Source organism: Polychytrium aggregatum (genome assembly GCF_025602895.1).
Source record: "Polychytrium aggregatum strain JEL109 chromosome Unknown BJ171scaffold_8, whole genome shotgun sequence".
NCBI classification, from domain to species: Eukaryota; Fungi; Chytridiomycota; class Chytridiomycetes; order Polychytriales; genus Polychytrium; species Polychytrium aggregatum.
This window is the reverse complement of record NW_026516210.1, coordinates 952,054-971,628: the sequence shown is the minus strand read 5'-3', so window position 1 is coordinate 971,628 and position 19,575 is coordinate 952,054. Positions and strand designations below refer to the sequence as shown.

The following is a 19,575-nucleotide window of genomic DNA, read 5'->3' as shown; positions in this document are numbered from 1 at the left end:
CACACACAAGCCTGGCTCGATCCGATGGTTTGCTGGCTGGAGTCGTTGTTGCTCAGGACATTGCCACAGGTATCGCCACATGCATTGAACATGGAATCAGACATGGAATCAGACATGGAATCGAGTCTTCCTATTCACAGCACAGAGTCGACCAGACTCGGTCATGAAAAACAAATATGGAATGGGATTAGTGTGAGAGTGCGAGGTACAATCGACTCGAGGAACAACAATACTGGCCACATCTCAACCAGGCACGCATTGGAGAGTTGAGCGGGGTTGTGTCGTTCATTGGTGGGATGGAATGCGCAGATGTGACTCGGGAGTGAGGCGCGGGAGTGAGAGCGGGTGCAAGCATGGCAAAGGGTGTGCAATGGAGTCAATGAGAGGCAGGGACCATTGGAAAGAGAGTGTGTTCGCAGATCGCTCATAATCTCCGCTCCTTGGGCACCACTGGTCGCCACAGCCCTTCAAGATGATCGTGGTTGTGGACAAGTTGCCATTCATGTTTGACTATGGCGAGGGTGACTCGACAGTGTTTCGCAGGTTCAATCGAGCGGTCGTCACCAACCCGCAGGATCATGTCCTCAACTCCAGCGAGGTGCGAGTACTTCGACACTGATGCCCTGGTTGAAAGAGCCGAGTGGGCAGCGGCATTGCTGGGCATGCTGGTGCGTCGCTACAAGCAGACGATATCACCATCATCCAGCCCATCGGTTGAGTTCGAGTGCTGCCCTGAGAGTGTCACCAAGGCCACAGTGGTTGCTATCCCCAGTACAAGCCCCGCTCCGAGTAGATGGCGCCCATGGAGAGGATTGTCGAGCGAGTGCGAATAGAACAGCGACAAAGACAAGCGCAGGTGGCATGCTGTGGCTTCGTGCTGGGTGCGCTGCATCAGTACAGCCATCGGTCAAGTTCACCAGATGTTCTTCCGTGCTGGCCTCGCTGTACTCAATCCCCTCTACATCCTCTGAATCGTCGTCAGTGGCCATGTTTTCTGGGCAAAATGCTCGAGCATCGCCTGGGCGTACGTGAATCCTTGGGCTGCAGCCTTTGAGAGCCACTCGTCCGCTTTCTGCTTGCTTGCCGTCGAGTGGTTCATGTGTACTTGAGCACATGCTCAATGATCTCTTCGTGGTGGTCAAACACACGACCCTGCATGTAGCAGAAATCCAGGTACGTTGGCTCCATCGGATATCCAGCAGCTGCTGCTCCAGGGAGAAACATGAACACCTGTTGCCGTCTGATGCGATGTCGTGGCATGCATTCTCGTTCCGATTTGGTGTCGGTCTCATCCAGCACAATGGCCAGAATGTACATCACAGACACGCTTCCCCTCTCGTTGTAGGGAACAAGCCAGGAGAACTCGCACTTATCCTCGTCTCGGCAGAATCGAGTCAGCCTCGACATCAAGAATGGCTTGGGGCACCTGCACACGAGAAGGAGCTTCTCGATTCTGGCAAAATTCAGAGACATTTGAAAGTGCTCGTTCATGAGCAATGTCGAAGGCAATGGGGCCAACAGGCGACCAGGTGAGTCGATCATGGAAGTCATGGTGGATAGGATGTGGGGAGGTGAGGCTCGTATATACTCTCCGTGTTGGTGCAGTTGGTACGAACGAAATGGGACGATTCCCAATCCCACAGCTCAGAGCCGAATGGGATGGCTTGCGCCCGACAAGTTGTGCCCATTCGAAGAGATCACCTCGGCAACATCCGTGTCACCCTACACAGGATGATCATGTTGTACGCCGTCATGATGTGGAATGCCATTCTGGAAGATGGTGACTGCTTGTTCGGCTGCCCCAATCATTTGTGTGAACCTTGTGTTCGTTGGGCTGCCATCCACGCGGTGTGGCTTGACACTGCGCATGTGGCTGCGTGACCATTGCGCAGCACATGCAACACGCTCTCGTGCTCCCATGTTTCGTGTCACTCTGTCGGATCATGCGTCATGCTTCGCCACCTCTATGGAGCTCCAAACAGCCAGAATAAAAGGGGCGGTGCTGCGGAATGGAAGGCTTGTTCCTGGGAGACGTTCCTGCTTGATCGTCATCCCTCCACAATCATGCAAATCCTCGAAATCACTATCATTGCCAGTGAAATCACTGCACTCGCCCACCATTCCGATCGCTCCCTCCAAGGCCTCGTCCAAGTTGTCTTGGCGTTCCTCGCCGCTGTCCAGCAGGCGGACGAGAGCCAAAAGTCGTGGGGCGTCCTGGCCCGTCGTTCCCGCGACATTTTGATCGCTCTCTCGCAGTCTCGGACCGTTGCGCCTGGATTCTCCTCGCAAACGGACAGGCTTACTGCCTTCTTCAATACCATCCAGGAATACTACACCAACGAGGTCCAGGCCTTCCACAGGGTCGAGCGGGTCTTCAGGGCCAACAAGATCCGCCGCCGAATCGAGCAGTTCTGTCGAGAGCTCAGTGTCCTCTGGCAGGGTGTGAAGCTGGCCCTCAACATCAACAGCAACGACATGCTCAACGAAGCTGACCTCCGCCAGGCTGTCCAGCACGACGACGCCCAGAACCAGGCCCTCATCGCCCAAATCACCACCCTCCTCCAGCAGAACAATACCGCCGTCTTGGACCAAGTGGACATTCGTCTGAACCAGCAGGAGTGGAAAATCCGCCAAGCCACCGACGCCATCCAGAACCTCCTTCAGGAAGGCGACGTCACCCAACGAGTTGTCGAAAAGGCTGTCGCTCCGCTCCTCCACATGCTGCAGAACCAGTCCTCGGTCTCTCGCTCCATGAAACACGAGCTATGGCGCATCCCCGCCGGCTCCATCACGAACCGCTCCCTTGAACCGATCGCCCGCGGCGGCTTTGGCGAGGTGTTCACCGCAACCTACTATGGCTCGGATGTTGCCGTCAAGCAACTCCTGACCAGCTACCACGAGACTGAGATTGCTCAGTTTCGCCGTGAAATCGAAGTCTGGTACAAGCTGAGCCACTCCAACGTCCTTCCGCTCCACGGTGCATGCGATACCACCAAACGTCCTTTCATGGTCTCGCCGTTCATGCCAAACGGCACACTCCGTGACTATGTCGCCAATAACCCACGCTCGCTCGACGATCGCCTCCGCCTCATGTACGAGGTCGCTTCCGGCATGTCCTACCTCCACGCCAGAAGAATCATCCACGGCGACCTCAAGGCAGCGAACGTCCTCCTGGACAAATCCTTCCAGGCCATCGTCACTGACTTTGGCTTGTCCAGAACCAAGCACACCTCGGCCTCGATGAACCCCAATCGCAATGGCGGCTCCACTGGAGGCAGCGAGGGTTACATGGCTCCCGAGATGCTCGACGAAGAGAATCCAACTGGCACCACGATGAAGACTGATGTCTATGCATTCGCCATCACCCTGTACGAAGTCCTGAATAATGCTAAGCCCGTCTGGGTAGCCTCAAATGGTCGGGAATTGGAAGCCGCTCAAATTTTGTCACGGATCATCCAGCAGAAGCAACCCAATCGGCTGGATGACATCCCTGATCACATCTGGTCGCTCATCGAAGCCTGCTGGCACCAAGACCCCGCCATGCGTCCCACCTTTGGGGACATCGTGTCGATTCTCGCTGCATTCAAGGATGTCACAACGCCTCAACCCCCAATCGGCAGCCCCCGCACTCTCTCCGACTTCTCCCGGCAGATGCGGGGTTTGAGCACGGACCTCACCGACTCGCGCTCCTCTGGGTACCCTGCCAACGCCTCACTGGTGCCCCCGGCCTTGGCCCAGAGACTCGGCACCGAGTTTGTCCTCCCACGGGCAGTGATCATGGGCATCCAGCGTGGTGATACCAAAGCTCATACCACGGCTGCACGCAAGATCTCCGAAGAGAAGCCAGTTAACGATCCAGCCTGGACAGCTGCCGCCGAGTTGTATCAGATCGCCGCCGATAAGGGCGACGCCGAAGCCGCTTTCGAGCTCGCCTGGCTGCATTTCACCGGCATCGGCATCACAAAGAGTGACACCGAGGCATTCGCCTACTGGCAACTGGTCCACGACAAGTCGACTGACGCCATCATGAAACCCATTGCCACGTTCATGATGGGCTGGTGTTGCTACCTCGGCCGCGGAACTCGCCGTGATGAGATAAAGGCGAACCAATGGCTTATCGAGAGTCGCACACCCGATTTTGAACTCGGAGAGTACTCAGTTCGACTCACCACCCTGATCGCGTCATCGAAACCAGCGGCAGTTCGACTATTTGAACTCTGTCAATTTGGATCGCAGCACGATTGGCTTTGCAAGCATTTGGTTGCACGATTCATGGTCGGTGGCTTTGGAACAGTCGATGACCGCCAAGCCGCCGCGTGTCTGTTTCAAGAGCTCGCCGATCAAGGACATGCAATGAGCCAGTGCCTTCTCGCGAAATGTTATGCCGAGGGATATGGTGTCGACCGGGACGATACCAAGGCACTAGAGTGGTTCACCAAATCGGCCGAGAAAGGCAACTCCTGTGGTCAAAACGCAGTTGGCGTCGGCTGCTCCAACGGCCAAGGAGTCACCCGAGACTATGACAGGGCTGTGGAGTGGTACACCAAGTCGGCCAATCAGGGGAATGTAGATGCGCAGAACAACCTCGGCGTCTGCTACTACAAAGGCAACGGTGTCGCCCAGGACTTTTCCAAGGCATTCGAGTGGTTCACCAAAGCCGCCAATCAAGGATACGCAGGTGCCCAGTTCAATCTCGGCGTCTGCTATGAGAATGGCCAAGGTGTTGACCAAGACAATGCCAAGGCTGTCGAATGGTATACTAAGGCCGCCGGTCAGGGGAATGCAAACGCCCAGTTCGGCCTCGGCGTCTGCTACTACAAAGGCAACGGTGTCGCCCAGGACTACACCAAGGCAGCCGAGTGGTACAACAAGGCCGCCAATCAGGGCAATTGCAATGGTCAGTTCAACCTCGGAAGATGCTACTCCTACGGTAGTGGTGTCGCCCAGGACGATGCACTGGCTGTTGAATGGATCACCAAGTCTGCAAGTCAGGGACATTCTGCAAGCCAAGAATGGCTTGATATTCGTAATCAATATGCAAATTCGATTACTGGACGTATAAACAAGTTTATCGAGACCAAGCACGATTTTGAGTTTCGCTTCTGGATGATCCCATCTGTTATTCTTTTGATTGCAATTCTGTGGAATATGAGTCAACCTTCAAAATCCGCCTTGGAAATCTCGTAAGCGACCCCCAACGATACCATCGGCGCTGTATCAAATCGTTTGACATAGTCGAGCGAACGGCCCAAACAGGAAATATCCGCGTTCAGTTTCAGCCGCGCCAACTGCGACGATGAAGGCAATGGCGTCACCCAGGTCTACGCCAATGATGTTCAGTGGTATACCAAGTTGGCCAATCAGGGATACCCATGGTCAAGACAACCCGGCATCTGCTACCGCGACGGCAAGGGTATCTTTAAGGGTAACAAAACAGCCAGATCCTGGTATCAAAAAGCAGATGCACAGGCCAACGGCTACGTCCAACCAGTCACAACAACCTCATAGTTACACATCCCTTCCGTGAACCTCCTTGCGCCAGTTGAACTTGCCAATATAGTCTTTCTCTACCAATAACCCTCCCCTGTTGTCCTTGGCCATGGGGTGAATGTTGGTGTGAATTGGGTTCAGCATTCACATTTCCGATAAGTCTATACCTCCAGCTCTCTGAGTTCCTTGACAGACGACTCAAGTCGTGGTTTCTATTTCAAGGAGAAGCTATCAAGGCCTGGTCGGCCCGAATAGTACAGAGAATGGAGGACAGTGACTGTAGACGTTTTCTTTCACGCATACAGAACTTCTCGCAGCTCCCCCTTCCAAAGAGGAATCGCCCTGAGATGGAGGACTATCCAAAGAACCGGTTACTGCATTGCGTCAGGGACCGATTAATATGCGGTGAGCCTGCGGTCAACGCTGCTCACCGAACAATATCACCGCCGTGTTCCCATGAAGCGGATTGACAACCATTCACTGACTGGAGAAGCGGGCCAATCACACGACGTTATATTGACTCGAGCCACACCGGATCGAGCCGGATGGTGGACAGGAAACCAAGTCGGCAAGGGAGACACCCAGCCACCACATCACATCATTGCCTCTCCTTCCATCATCCAGGCGACCTCTGCAGGCCCATCTCCCTCAGCAGACCAGGCAAAGCCGCACCGACTCGCGACTCGCTCAGCATCCGCGGCTGCAGAATGGATGCCTTTGACGAGTTCCTCGGGAAGGCCGATCTGGCCGGATACAAGAGCGTCTTTCTCGACAACGAATGCAACACCGTCGACCTGGTGGGTGACGCTGCGGATATGCTGTTGTTGCGGATATGGCGACGCTGCGGATATGGCGACGCTGCGGATATGGCGACGCTGCGGATATGGTGTCGCTGCGGATATGGCGAGTCCATGACTGCGCCGTGTGCTGATTGTGGTTTGCTCAGCTCCTTGCCCTCAAGGAGAGCGATATGAAGGACCTGGGGATGAAGGTTGGCGGGATCAAGAGACTCCTGAAGGCACAGGCCGACCATGGATCCGCCAAACCCGTCGCCGCCGCCCAGCCTGTCATTCCTGCTCCCAAAGCCGCCATCAAGCCACCAGTCCAGACGATGAACTCACAGGACTATACTCCCGTCGCTCCGGCCGGCGAGTGGAGGTGCCAGCTGGATTACGGCGACCACGATGTGTTCATCAGGTGGGCAATGTCGCCGCACTTGACATCGGGCCCACTTGACATCGGAGCAAACTTGGTCCACGCCATCGGAGCACCGCCATCGACTGACGACCGAGTGTCCACAGCTACCGGGTCGACAGCGACGCCGTCAATGCATCGTCACTGCACGGGACACTCGCAGCGACGCCGCACGGCCACCAGGCGCTCCATCCGTATCTCGACAGCCAGTGTCTCTGCAACGGGATGGACTGGGAACAAGGTTTCATCAACGGGCTGTATCGGTCGAGTGTGATTGTGGTGATTCTCTCGGAGGAGGGACTGAAGCGCACGTTCGAGGCCCACAACAGACCCGACAATCAGCTGCTCGAGGTAACGAGGTGATGTTGGTCTTGGAGGCATGGCAGAATCGGGGCTGGTCAGTGACCGTATCACTCACTCACTCACTCACTCACACACTCACTCACTCACTCACACACTCATTCACTCACTCACTCACTCACTCACTCACTCACTCACTCACTCGCAGATCCAGCATGCCCTCAAGCGGATGAAGGACACCGCCGCCTCCGACCACCCCGTCATCGTCCAACCTGTGTTCATGTGGTCGACTGTGTTGACGAGCGACGGCAGAAAGGCGTTCATCAAATACTTTCCATCCACGAGCGACTTTCCCCGGTACTCACCGATTCATAAGCACAGTCCACTCTTCGATAATCAACCAATGACCGTCCAGCAGACATTCAAGGAGTTGATGAAGCTCCAGGCTCTCGATGCTGCTGATACCAAGGCACTCAAGGGGTGAGGGCAGTTTGCTGCCATCCAACAATTTCCTTCCGACAGGACGTTGCTCATCGACAAAACTGCAACCATCGATATAGTCTCACCTATTTATTTGCTCCCCCCCCCTTCCGTTTCAGGCTTGTCCCGAGCATTCGTAGCATGATTGTCAAGATCAAGACGGCTGAGGACCAAGGAGCAACGTATCACCAAGGCGACAGTGTCGTTCTCACCGCCGACCAGGACCATGCCTTGCGACTCCTCCTCGATCCCATCGATTCCACTTCCGACAGACAAGCACTCGAGGATCTGTATGTCGAGGGCACTCGCCAGTGGCTGTTCGACCAAACAACTGACTGGGTCAACCAGGATACCTCCGACACTGTCCTGTGGGTCAATGCCGTTGCCGGTGTCGGCAAGTCCGTCGCTGCTGCCCAGATCGCCAACATCCTCACAGCCAGCAATCAACTGGTGTCGGCGCTGTTCCTCAAGTACAACGACACCCGCAAGAGCGATCCACGAGTGGTGCTGAACACCATCGCATACGGTCTGTGCAAGTGGCACTCGCCGATTGGCCGCAAGTTGCTCGACGCCGGCCACTCCAAGGACAGTCTCGACAAGATGAGCATCCCCGATCTGTTCAAGGCCGTGATTGCCGATCCACTCGAAGCCATCGGCGAATACAGACCCAAGGGATCGGTGATGGTCCTGGTGGATGCACTCGACGAGTGCTCTCCGCGCGACCAGCTGCTCAGTCTGCTTGCCTGGCGCTTCGTCGAACTGAACAGGACCCGTCCGTGGCTCAAGCTGCTGCTGACATCCCGACCCGAGGACGACATCAAGGCAGCATTCGATGGAGTCCCGACCAAGACAATCGAACCCTCGAGCGAGGAGAACATCCGTGACCTCGAGGTGTTCATCCGCCACCGACTGCGAGTGTATGACACTCTCACTGACTCGGACCGCACCGAGGCAGTCGCCATCCTGCTGGACCAGTCCAAGACATTCGTGTGGATCAACCTGATCCTCAACACCGTCGATGCAGCAGCCATGGACGGCCCAGTGACACTCGCCACGATCAAGGACATCAACGACAGCGCCGCCGATGTCGGTCAGCTGTACCACAAGACATTCGCCAAGATCCACTCGCAGTCGAGCCACCCGGCCGAGCTGGTCACGGTGGTGTCGGCAATCGCCACGGCCCAGTCGATCCTGACCCCGCAGATCATCGCCGATGTGTTTGGACTCGAGATCGGCGTCGTTCGCGAGTGTCTCAAGAGCCTCAGTCTGGTCCTTGATCCTGGCGCCAATGGACTGGGTCCCCGAGGCAGCCAGTCCACCAACACCGAGGTCAAGTTCAACCACAAGTCGGTGGCGGACTATCTCCTCGGCGACGCATCAACTGGCCATCCGTGGCATGTGTCGACCTCGTTCCACACGGTGTTTGCCAAGGGATGTCTCGGCGTGATCCTCTCGCACGAGCCAGTGATCAACATCTGCGATATCTTCGACTTTCACGACGATATCCCAGACCTCGAGGACAGGGTCGCAGCCAAGATCACACCGTCGCTGCGATACAGCGTCGCCCACTGGATCACACACTTTGTGTGGTGTGTGGACGGAGAGGCCGAGTCGAGTCCGGTGTGGCAGTCGCCCGAGATGGTCGATGTGGCAGCGGTGCTCACTCGGCTCGTCAAGACGCATGTGTTCTTCTGGCTCGAGTGTGGGTCGCTCACACATGTGGTCGAGCCGATCATCGGGCAACTGGCTGTGCTCCGAGGAGTGATCACCAAGGCACCCAGCACCATCGTCAACGACACCACGAAGGAACTGGTCAAGGACACGTATCGATTCATCCGCGAGTTTGCCGATCCGATCATCAAGAGTGCACCACAGGTGTACAATTCGGGGTTTGCATTCACACCGAAGGAGACGGCGATCTACAAGACATATGCCACCCAACTCGAGGACAAGATCCCGTTCCTGGTCACGGCTGGCCCAGCACCCACCTGGGATCCGTGCGAGATGACACTCACAGGTCATGAATATTCGATCCACACGGTTGCAATCTCCTCCGATGGGAAATGGATCGTCTCAGGCTCGAGTGACAACACCATCAAGGTGTGGGATGCCATGACGGGCCAGGTGAAACACACTCTCACGGGACACGTCCACTCAGTGAACGCTGTGGCGATCTCGCCCGATGGCAGACTGATTGCCTCTGGTTCAAACGACAGGACTACCAAGCTATGGGATGCCGCAACGGGCCGGCTGAAGCACACCCTTCTGGGACATACCGATGACATGACTGCTGTCTCCTTTTCATCCGACGGCCAGTGGCTCGCCTCGTGTGCTGCAGACAGAACGGTTATACTCTGGGATGTTGTCAGCGGCCAGCTGAAGCGCACTCTCCAAGCCTCCAGCAATCATCTGACTTCATTGGCAATCTCACCCGATGACAAGTGGATTGTCTCGGGATCGTCAGACAAGACGATCAAGGTGTGGGACGTTGCCACTGGCCAGCTGAAGCGCACGCTCAAAGGACACACAAGCTGGGTGAACGGTGTGGCGATCACGCCCAATGGCAAGTGGATTGTCTCGGGCTCGGGCGACAGGACCGTCAAGATGTGGGATTCCACAACAGGCCAGGTGAAGCACACCCTCGAAGGACACAAAGCCTCTGTCTTCGGCGTCGCTGTTTCGCCAGACAGTAAATGGATCGTCTCGGGCTCTCGGGACAACTCCGTCATGATGTGGGATGTTGCCACAAGGGAGGTAAGGTATGTTCTCGAGGGACACATCGGACCTGTAAATCACTTGGCGTTCTCGCCAGATAGCAAGTGGATCGCATCCACTTCATTCGACAAGACCATCAAGGTGTGGGATATCACAGCCGAACAGGTTCAGCACGATACTGACGGGCACGGAAAGTGGATCAATGCTGTGGTGGTGTCCTCCAATGGCAAGTGGATCGCCTCAGGCTCCAGTGACAACACCGTCAGGGTGTGGGATGCCACCTCGGGCCGCTTGAAGCAAACACTCACCGGACATTCCAGCCCGGTCCGCTCAGTGTCATTCTCGCGCGATGGCAGCTCGATACTCTCCCGCGACGACACCAAGAACGACATTGTGTGGACACATCGCGACGACGGGTTTGTTCGCACCAACCACTCCGCACGCTCGTTCTCTGCCGCGCCAACAATCTCGGACCCACGAGTGTGGCTCAAAGTCGAAGGTGCTCCAAGGTGGATCCGCCATCGAAACCATATCCTCCAAGTTCCTCACGCTCTCTTCGGCAGCTGGACTGAGCGTGCTGTCACCTTGTCCGGTACCATAATCTTGTGGACCACATCGTTTCATCAGTCACCTGTCATCATCCAGGTGAGTTACGCTCCTCCAATTGTCGCATCCTGTTCCCAACTGACGCCTCCGCTCTTGCAGCCCACCAGTCCCGACGGCCCCGATGTCCAGCTGACACGGTCGCTTGAACCAACAAACAACCAATCCGATATTTCTTCAAACCCACTGGCCATACTCCAGTCGTTCTTCAAGTTCACCCACTGAGCTGCTGTGATCGAGGTGTGCCGCCTCAGTGCCCAGAGAGTGAGTCCACCGCAACCCACTTCGCCGACCAAGATCATGTGGGCAGCCTGCCAGTCCGCCAGTTCCACCGATCCAATCTCAGCTGGCATCGCGGACGTACCCTGAGCCTATGGTCGACATTACCTGAGAGGTTCTTGCCTCAGCGATAATTTTATAGTAGTTGCTTATATCCACAAGGCCAGGGTATCTTGCTCTATTCGCTTCGATATTTTCCATTAGCATTGTGTTTTTTTATTCCTCAGTTATTGCTCAAAAGTAGTCGTCCCGCTCCTCCTCGTACAAGACGCCGTTGTTTGTGGGCAGGGTGAGCTCCGGTCGCATATAGTCCACGGACTCGCCGCGGACTGCTTCAAAGTTGACGGTTGCTGGGCGGTTGATGATGTTGCGGCGGTTTCTTCGTCATCGGCGGTGCGATATTGGGTTTGTGAGTGTGTAGGAAATGGATTCATGGAAGGGGAGGGAAAGTGCGTGAAAACGGCGAAACAAGCAGTGCGTGTGAGGAGTCCGATCCACTATCGGGGATAGGTGCATGTGATAGCCATCCGAAGATTTCGAGGCACCTGTGCCGGATCTCACTGGCAAAACGAAACGGGCATGTGGCCACCGGGACTTACTTGGACCACATTAGGAACAAACGAGCGAATTGCATGCCGTTGCGGATCACCAGCAGGAGGGTATCGGCCACAGCTTCGCGCGAGCGGCTCTTGGAACACTCGCCAAAAGTCAGATAGCCCAGGGTGATGACACAGAGCACCACGATGCAGATGTCGAGGACATTCCAGAGCGAGCTCCAGTACATCTGAGAAACGGGTGGGGTAATGGCGTTGAGTGCCGAGATCCGGCTGTCAAGGCGACAATGGGGAATCGGGTGTGTCCGGCCCGGTGGATAGAGAATCGCTCAAATCGCATAGCGAGGACCAAGCTGAACCGAACATACCTTTCCGAGTGCATAGAATCGAATGGCGACCTCGACAATCATGACCAGGTTCACGATGGCCTCGAGAACGTAGAACCAACCTGACGGGCTGTCATGGTCGTGGATGATAGTGGCGGGATGGGTGAGATGAGGCGCAAGTGGGCCATTCGGCAAGCCGGACGGATCATTATGGGGGCCGAGCAGGGTAACCGGTCTCGGCGACACATTGATCGGCGCAGCTACAACAATGGTCCCTACCATCGCTCGACAATCGACTGGGCAGCGGACATTTGTTATCCAGCGCAGTTTCGTTGGGGCAAAAATGGTTTCAGATGCGGGAAGAGAGTTCGGATCAGTTCAAGCCCAGGCGGATCCAGTCAGCCCCGGGAAACGAGAGGAACAACGATGTGGAGGCAGATGGCTTACCAGGACCACACAAACGACCGAGATGATGCCCATCACCAGATATACAATCTGGTACATTTGCGAATGTAGGATCCGGTTTGCCAGAGAGTGGATGGCTTCGGACTGGGTCATGTAGACCCTGGCACCGCTTTCGACATTGCTGCCGGGAAGTGGGAGGCGGGGGGAGATCGACGGGTGGGGTTTAGGGAAGCTTGCAACAGACTTGCACTCTGGATCGAGTTGCTTCGACTGCCACCGCCACCAACAGGTGCGTAGATGATAGGGAAGAGCAACAGACAGAGGATCATCCGATGTGCAGAGTCGTCGGGCCGAGTCTGGGATGAGGAGTGGGCGATGGCTGTTACCTGAGGTACTAGCGGCCAAGCAGGGTATTTGAGAAGAGGATTAGATGGGAAAATGAATGCATGTGCATTGGCGCAGCGGCCTGGTGCAGGATCGACACACTGGTCGGGAATGCAGCCCAGCGATATGGGCAGGATTGCAGGGGTGGTATGGCCCTGGAGCAAAGTGCGGCGGGCTCGCCATATTGCTGGCCGATGGAACATCGTGCGAACGGCGGACATACGGCGGCCTCGGCCTCGTCGGTGTCGACGGTGGTCAGCAGCGACAAGAATGAGTTGGATCGGTATTGGTCAGGACGGGATGCCATTGCGGATTGATGTCGTGGATGTGGTATGATGTCGTGGATGTGGTGTGGTGTCTTGGATGCGGATTGATGGTTTGGGTGGTGGGACCAAAGGGGAAAGCGCCAGCGAGACGACAGCGAGACGACAGCGAGACGACAGCGAGACAGCAGCGAGAGCAAACAGGCAAGAGAGCAAACAGGCAAGAGAGCAAACAGGCAAGAGAGCAAACAGGCAAGAGAGCAAACAGGCAAGAGCACACAGGCAAGGCGCAAGGCGCGCCGCGTCTGTGCGACGGGTCACAGCGTTGCCGGGTCTGTGTCCCCCCACGCGGCGCTGTCGGTGGCGGTGCGCTGTGCACCCTCGCAGTGCGTGTGTGCGCAGCGACGCGCCGACGGCACACACACAGCCGTGCGACCCACAGACAAGGCCGCAGCAGCTCCTGTGGCTGGCCAGCAACCCGGTGGCGCTTGGCAACAGAACCGCCGATTTGGCCTTGCGGGTCACAGTACCGAGCGACATTGTCTGGCTGGCCAGGGGCCCGGCTGCTGACACATCCCCGCTCGTCGACCCCGGGATGGTCTGCGTTGCCGTTCGATATGCGGGATCCGAACTTTTAATCTGGATACTCTAACCTGCTCTAACCTGCTCCATCCTGCTCCATCCTGCTCCGTCAGGCGACTTCATCTGCATGCTCCAACCTGGTGCTCAATATCGGGCTCATCCTGGGCACCATCTGGCTCCGACTCTATCTGCGTGCGGTGCCTGTCTCGCCTTCCTGGCCGCGCCGCGCTTTGACCGACCGTCGGGCTTGTCCTGCTTTGGCATGGTTGGGTGCACCGCATCAACCCATCGCGCAGCCCACTCCAGCAACCCACTCCAGCAACCAACATCAGCTACTCTCACAACCGACTGACCCTATTGTTGTTGTTGTTGGTTGGCGCAATGGGCCGGTTGTGCTCTGTGCCCACTGCGGCTGTGGTTGTTGCCGTGTTTGTGTCCCAGCGCCTTGTCTGCCGCCCACCGCCTGCTTCGCCCCCCCCCATTTCTTCCCCTCGCTCGTCTTTCTCGCAATCTTCTTCGTTCGTCTCCATCTCCATTCTGCTCAAGCACAGGTATGCCGTCCTCCTGCTCGATCGATTGCCTGCAGCGCTATCGACCTCCCGCTGCCTTCTCAATCTCCTGCTGCTCTCCGCCGACCAAGACTGCTCTGTCGTCGCCTGCTCCAGTGCCTCCGCCTCATTCCTTTTGCTCTGTCTCCACTCGCAGTCGCTCGCCATGACAATCTACTATTACGACACCGGCTACTATTACTACGTCTCCATTCCGGTGGTGGTCATCGTCGTCATCACGATCATTATCTGCAGACGCCGTTCTATGCAAAATGCAGCAGCCGCCGCTGCTTCGGCCTCTGCGGCAGCGTCGCAGAACCAGTCTACGAATGTGACTGTGGTCGTCCCTCCAACCCCTCAGGCGCAACTCTATCAGCCTCCTCCTGGCAGTTACTATCCGCCGACCTTGCCTGATGGCAAGACCGCCCCCGTCTACGGCGCTCCTCCTGGCACTCCCGTTGCCCAGCCCGTTGCCTACCAGCCTGCCAACAGTGTCCCCTACCAGCCTGCCAACAGCGTCCCCTATCAGCCCGTCAGCAGTGTCCCTTACCAGCCTACTGCTTACCAACCTGCTTCTCAGCCGGCTCCTTACCAGCAGTCCTACACTGCCTCGACCGGCTCATATCAAGATGCCCCCTATGGCGCCCCCAACCAGCCCCAGTACCAGGCTCCCTCCGGCCACCCGGCCTTCGCCTCGGCCTTTGCTTCTGCCGGCAACGTTTCTGCTACCGCCGATGTTCCTCCTGCGTACAACCCGACCTTCCCGCTCACCACGGGCAACAACGCCCCTTACGACCAGAAGAAGGGCGGCCAGTAATATGGCCGCCATGGCGACGACTGCCTCATGTCGGGCCGCCTCAAGTTTGCTGCGAGGCTGCGTCCGTTATCCCGCTGCATCCCCGTTCTCCTGCTCTCCTATTTTCCTGCGCTCCTGTTCTCCTGTGCCTGATGCTCACAGTCTTGCCGAGCTCGTCCACCAGCAGCCTTCCTATGTGCCTTTCCTTTATTCTCTCTCATTGATTTAGCTTCTTTCGAGTTTGGTCGCTTGATTTGTATGAATGGCTGCTTACAGTTTCCCAGATTCCAGTACAAAGGACGCCTGTATTTCCTAACCATGCAGAGCTTTCAAGATCTTAAATATACAATTCACAGCACCGACACATTGCAGGGAGACATCTGATGCGGCGATGGGCCTTGTCAGCTACCCGGTATTCTGGATCGGGAGTGCATACATTCGCCCGTTCTTTCTTTCCTTCCAAACCCGCTCATCATGTTTGCTCGATGCTCCAAGCAGAATCTTGCCGTGGTGCCGTGCCACCAGAAAACATGGCCCTGGGAAGGCATTCCCATTTCCCTCAGACCGCTCAGTCTCCTCCAAAGCGACCGTTGCAGTGTGCTCACAACCTCGCGCCAATGCAGCCCTCGGGCCAGACCGTCCACCCATCAGCCGAGTGTATTGAATGCAGCCCGCCTCGTTGTCCTCTGGCGCCATTGCCGATTCTGCATCGATCGGCCACGCGGCTCGGCCATGGATCGCTGGCCTGTTGCCCCTGCGAAGAAGACATGGATCGCCCGCAGTCCGGGGTTGGATCTGAGGGGGGGGGCGCTGGGCTGGTGTTGCGGGGGTTGGTCGAGGGGGAGCAAGGCGACATCCACATGACTGAGGTGTTGGGCCTCGGTGTCCCCAGCATACAAATGCTCCCGTCGCCTTCCCCGCCATCCTCCGTCCTCCATCCTCCATCCACCTCATTCCCTCTTCCTTGCCCTTGCCTTCGTCCGTCTTGACTCTTGCCCTCCATGAGAATCTTCTCGTGCGTCCTCGCCAGCGCCGCGCTGCTGACCGTCTGCACCATGCAGACCATGGCCGTCTTGGTGCCGCCCAAGGGCATGGACATTGAAAAGTGGCTCCAGTCCTGGAACTCGAACGCCACCCCGCTCCGCTTCGATGGCGATCAGGTGTGGTCGCTCTCTGTCCAGTCTGAGGCCCAGCTTGAGATGCTCAACATCATTGCCGAGGTTTGTACCATTTGTGTCAAGACCGATGCGTCCATTGTTGTCGGTTGGCTTTTTTTGTGTCGCTCGAACGTCGATCCATTCGTGTGTGAAGCACTGGCCGATGGCCTCTGGGCTCTTGCCTATCGACCGCCTCGCTGCAGACCATCATCCAATCTGCTGCGCTGAGTGCTGCGTCGAACGGAGACGTGTGTCTATTTTGCCGGAACGCTCGTTTGGTTTGCAAGGCCCTTCCACTTCCCCCAACTAACCATCACCGACGACAACCGGCTGTTGGGCTCATTTCTGGACCGCCGTCCTTCGAATATCGCCCCGGCAATATCGCGCCTTACCCGATCAACTTTCCGTGGCAACCCATCGACTCTCTGGGTATCCAGACCTTTGCTCTCGATTTCTGGACTCCTCTTCGTATTGGCCAGGTTGATGTCCGAATCCCGTCCTCGCTCCAAACCGGCTTCAAGATCCTGTTCTCTCCCTTTGAGTACAGTGTTCGCATCGACGACGTTCAGGGCCTGATCGATCTCCAGGCCGAAGCCGCCGGGCCTGCCCTGGACTCTGACCAGATCGTCCTCGATCCGTCCTCAACGCACGACTCGGTCAAGTCTTGGTTCAAGCAGTACCACACCTACGACGAGATCCTGAAGCACATCCATGAGCTGCAGGACAAGCACCCGCACCTCATCCAGTCTTTTACCGTCGGCCAGACCTTTGAGGGAAGAGATATTCATGGCTTCAAGGTCCACAACAACGCCAGCTCGGCCCATCCAGTGCGCGACATTGTCTTCCACGGCGGACACCACGCTCGAGGTTCAGTATCCGTCCATCCCACCCTCATGAGGCCAACAGCAACTTCCTCCGATGTGTATCCGCACGCACCACATGACGCAGCAGTGCCAGCTCGACGGGCCTGAGCCGCCCTGAGCCGCCCTGAGACTTACACCCTCTTCACTTTGTTCTGTATCAATCTGCCCTTTGCCTATTGCAGAGTGGATTGGCCCCGTAAGTCAATCGACATGGCGACTCGGCTGCATAGTGCCTCCTCTGACACCGGACCGGCTCTTGGGCAAACGTTTGCGTGGTCCAGCGCCTGCAAGTGTTTTGGTGGTGTGTAGCCACTTGTAAACGATACCGATGCTAATCTCTGCTCATCGTTGCGGTGTCTCTCCCACCACAATCCGGCGCCACCCAACTCTTTCCATCCGATAGGCTGTGGTTGTTTACATGCTCACAGAGCTGGTTGAAAAGTACAGTCATGATGAACGCATTACCGCCTTGGTCGATACTTTCCGATTCCACATCATCCCCGTCCTCAACGTCGATGGATTCGTCTACACCCACACTCACAACCGCATGGTAGGCTCTTGACCTTCCCGTCGAATCCGATCCATGCTGCACTGTCACGTCCTCTGCAGATGTATCATCCTGCTCCCCATCGTCGCAAAGCTGCTTGGCTTTGGGAAGATTGAGGCGAGCATAATGATCCTCCAATGGAGCGGGGGTCTGCGGCTCACCCACTGCCCTCCCCATCGTCCCTGTCACAGTGGAGAAAGAATCGCCAGCCCAACAACTTGTTCTGTATCGGCACCGATCCTAACCGCAACTGGGTAAGCTCGACTCTGAGATCGGATCGATACGGCCTCTCGTTTCGGGCATCGTCTGATTGCTTCTGATCCATCTCTATGTTTGCCTGCACTCTCGCGCACATGCATCGCTGGCGTCTATGACTGAATACTGATCCTGATTCTGCCGCATCGTCAGGGATACAAATGGGGCGAGAAGGGCTCCTCGACCAACCCCTGCCGTGAGGACTACCAGGGTCCCTTTGCTTTCAGGTGAGACCAGCTCCGGGGTGATGGCGACCATACCCAGTTCATACCGCCATCCATGCCAGATGCTTGCGGGCGATGGGCCAACCTAGTCATCTGGGGCTGATCAATGTGCCACAGCTGTGATGTACACTGACCCACTGACTCGGTCCCTACGCTTCCTGAACCACGCTCGCCCCTACAGTGCTCCCGAGAGCAAGAACATGGCCAACTACCTCGCCCAGCTCGCCCCTAACGTCGTCTCATACATTGACTGGCATGCATTTGGCCAGGTACTCTTGTCTCTGCCGTACCGCCATTGTCGTGAAGGCAGGGCGACCGTCTCTGCGGCTGCTTCATAGCTCGTAGCGTCTCTGTCCATCTTTCTCACCATGCGACTGAACTCACACACCTTTTCCGCCTTGGAACGATATCGCAGATGTGGATGTATCCTTATGGCGCTGACTGCGATCGATCTGTTGAGCCCGTCATCGGCGAGGCCGCTCAAGCTGCGGCCAAGGCCCTGAAGAGCGTCCACGGAACCAAATACGCTGGTATGTGTGCCCTCGCTGCACCGTCTGATGGCATCTGGGCATGCGTGGATGAACGAACCATCGCCGCCATGGCACTCATGCTTTTGGATGGCTCCCGTGACATGCACAATCACCTCACGCCTCCCCTGGCAATGCATGACCCTTGGTGCAGTTGGGTCCATTTGCAACGTCATCTACGTGGTAAGTGCACGATGCGCATATGTATGTGTGCTCTAGGAGTCCGTCAATGTGTTCCGCTCCGTTTGCATATCGCCTCACACCTTGGATCGAGCAGATTGTCTTTCCACTGGCATCGCTGGGACAGCATCTCTGACCTGGTCTGTCTACCCCCACATCCGTCTCGCTCTGGGACAGGCCAGCGGCTCCTCCATCGACTGGGCTTATACCTCCGCCAACGTCACCTTTGCCTACGGAGTCGAGCTCCGCGACACTGGCAAGCACGGATTCCTGCTCCCTCCCGACCAGATCATCCCCACCGCCGAGGAGACCTTCGAAGGCGCCTTGACCCTCTACGAGTTCATCGCCAAGCACGAGAAGCAGCAGCTCTAGGATTCCGAGGGATATCCGGAGCCTTACTCTGCTGCGATATGCTGTGCCACGGTGTGATCGGTTGCGATGTTGTCCTCCGCCCTCTCCTACGACAATTGCTTACTGCTCTGGATGTGCCGTGAACGAATAAATGAATGTGTGAATATACTTGGCCATTCCAGTCTCCATCGGCCTTCATCTCCTTGCAGACCCATTCATCGATGCGAGGTGATGCAGGACGAGGCGATGCATGGCTGTGGAATCGAATCGATCCCCTGCGACGTATCGGGGGGCAACAGGGTATCCGAGTGTATCCAAGCATCTCCGAGTGTATCCATGCATCTCCGAGTGTATCCCAGCATCGCCGGGTGCCAAAGTAACCTGATCAAGAGTCGATACGGTTGTGTGCCTGTGCAAGAACCGAGACACCGACCATCCGGCGCTCCTGGCCAAGTCCATACAAAAACGATTGTGTGCAACCGGTTTCATGTCGATGGTGATCGCACGCAGCCCAACCGCCGCCCCCCCCCCACACCAGCCCAACATGTGCTG

At 56.7% G+C, this 19,575-nt stretch overlaps 6 protein-coding genes across 6 annotated transcripts; 4 read left to right on the top strand and 2 right to left on the bottom strand.

Moving 5' to 3' along the window:
- Positions 1 to 958: 958 nt before the first annotated feature.
- On the bottom strand, positions 959 to 1,551 carry BJ171DRAFT_472777 (uncharacterized protein; the record flags this gene model as incomplete). The annotated part of the gene is made up of 2 exons (XM_053108675.1): positions 959 to 1,104; positions 1,149 to 1,551. The coding sequence occupies 2 exons, from the start codon at positions 1,549 to 1,551 to the stop codon at positions 959 to 961; spliced, it is 549 nt and encodes a 182-aa protein (XP_052969465.1).
- Positions 1,552 to 3,933: 2,382 nt separating this feature from the next.
- On the top strand, positions 3,934 to 5,574 carry BJ171DRAFT_494659 (Sel1 repeat protein). The gene has a single exon (XM_053110035.1). The coding sequence runs from the start codon at positions 4,027 to 4,029 to the stop codon at positions 5,185 to 5,187; it is 1,161 nt and encodes a 386-aa protein (XP_052969464.1). The 5' UTR covers positions 3,934 to 4,026; the 3' UTR covers positions 5,188 to 5,574.
- Positions 5,575 to 6,197: 623 nt separating this feature from the next.
- Positions 6,198 to 6,774, top strand: BJ171DRAFT_472775 (uncharacterized protein; the record flags this gene model as incomplete). The annotated part of the gene is made up of 3 exons (XM_053108674.1): positions 6,198 to 6,287; positions 6,437 to 6,687; positions 6,759 to 6,774. 3 exons carry the CDS (start codon positions 6,198 to 6,200, stop codon positions 6,772 to 6,774), a joined length of 357 nt encoding a protein of 118 aa, XP_052969463.1.
- A 4,493-nt stretch (positions 6,775 to 11,267) lies between these two features.
- On the bottom strand, positions 11,268 to 13,111 carry BJ171DRAFT_494635 (uncharacterized protein). The gene is made up of 7 exons (XM_053110034.1): positions 12,954 to 13,111; positions 12,733 to 12,740; positions 12,389 to 12,527; positions 12,221 to 12,237; positions 11,984 to 12,071; positions 11,661 to 11,845; positions 11,268 to 11,440 (listed from the first exon to the last, which is right to left on the bottom strand). Exons 1-7 carry the CDS (start codon positions 13,035 to 13,037, stop codon positions 11,296 to 11,298), a joined length of 666 nt encoding a protein of 221 aa, XP_052969462.1. The 5' UTR covers positions 13,038 to 13,111; the 3' UTR covers positions 11,268 to 11,295.
- An 882-nt stretch (positions 13,112 to 13,993) lies between these two features.
- Positions 13,994 to 15,281, top strand: BJ171DRAFT_494632 (uncharacterized protein). Its single transcript, XM_053110033.1, has 2 exons — positions 13,994 to 14,126; positions 14,281 to 15,281. Exon 2 carries the CDS (start codon positions 14,290 to 14,292, stop codon positions 14,938 to 14,940), a length of 651 nt encoding a protein of 216 aa, XP_052969461.1. The 5' UTR covers positions 13,994 to 14,126; positions 14,281 to 14,289; the 3' UTR covers positions 14,941 to 15,281.
- A 486-nt stretch (positions 15,282 to 15,767) lies between these two features.
- On the top strand, positions 15,768 to 19,248 carry BJ171DRAFT_439658 (uncharacterized protein). Its single transcript, XM_053108029.1, has 10 exons — positions 15,768 to 16,139; positions 16,514 to 16,943; positions 17,122 to 17,135; positions 17,343 to 17,489; positions 17,678 to 17,740; positions 17,895 to 17,968; positions 18,147 to 18,234; positions 18,381 to 18,495; positions 18,647 to 18,675; positions 18,850 to 19,248. The coding sequence occupies exons 1-10, from the start codon at positions 15,921 to 15,923 to the stop codon at positions 19,042 to 19,044; spliced, it is 1,374 nt and encodes a 457-aa protein (XP_052969460.1). The 5' UTR covers positions 15,768 to 15,920; the 3' UTR covers positions 19,045 to 19,248.
- The last annotated feature ends 327 nt before the right edge of the window (positions 19,249 to 19,575 follow it).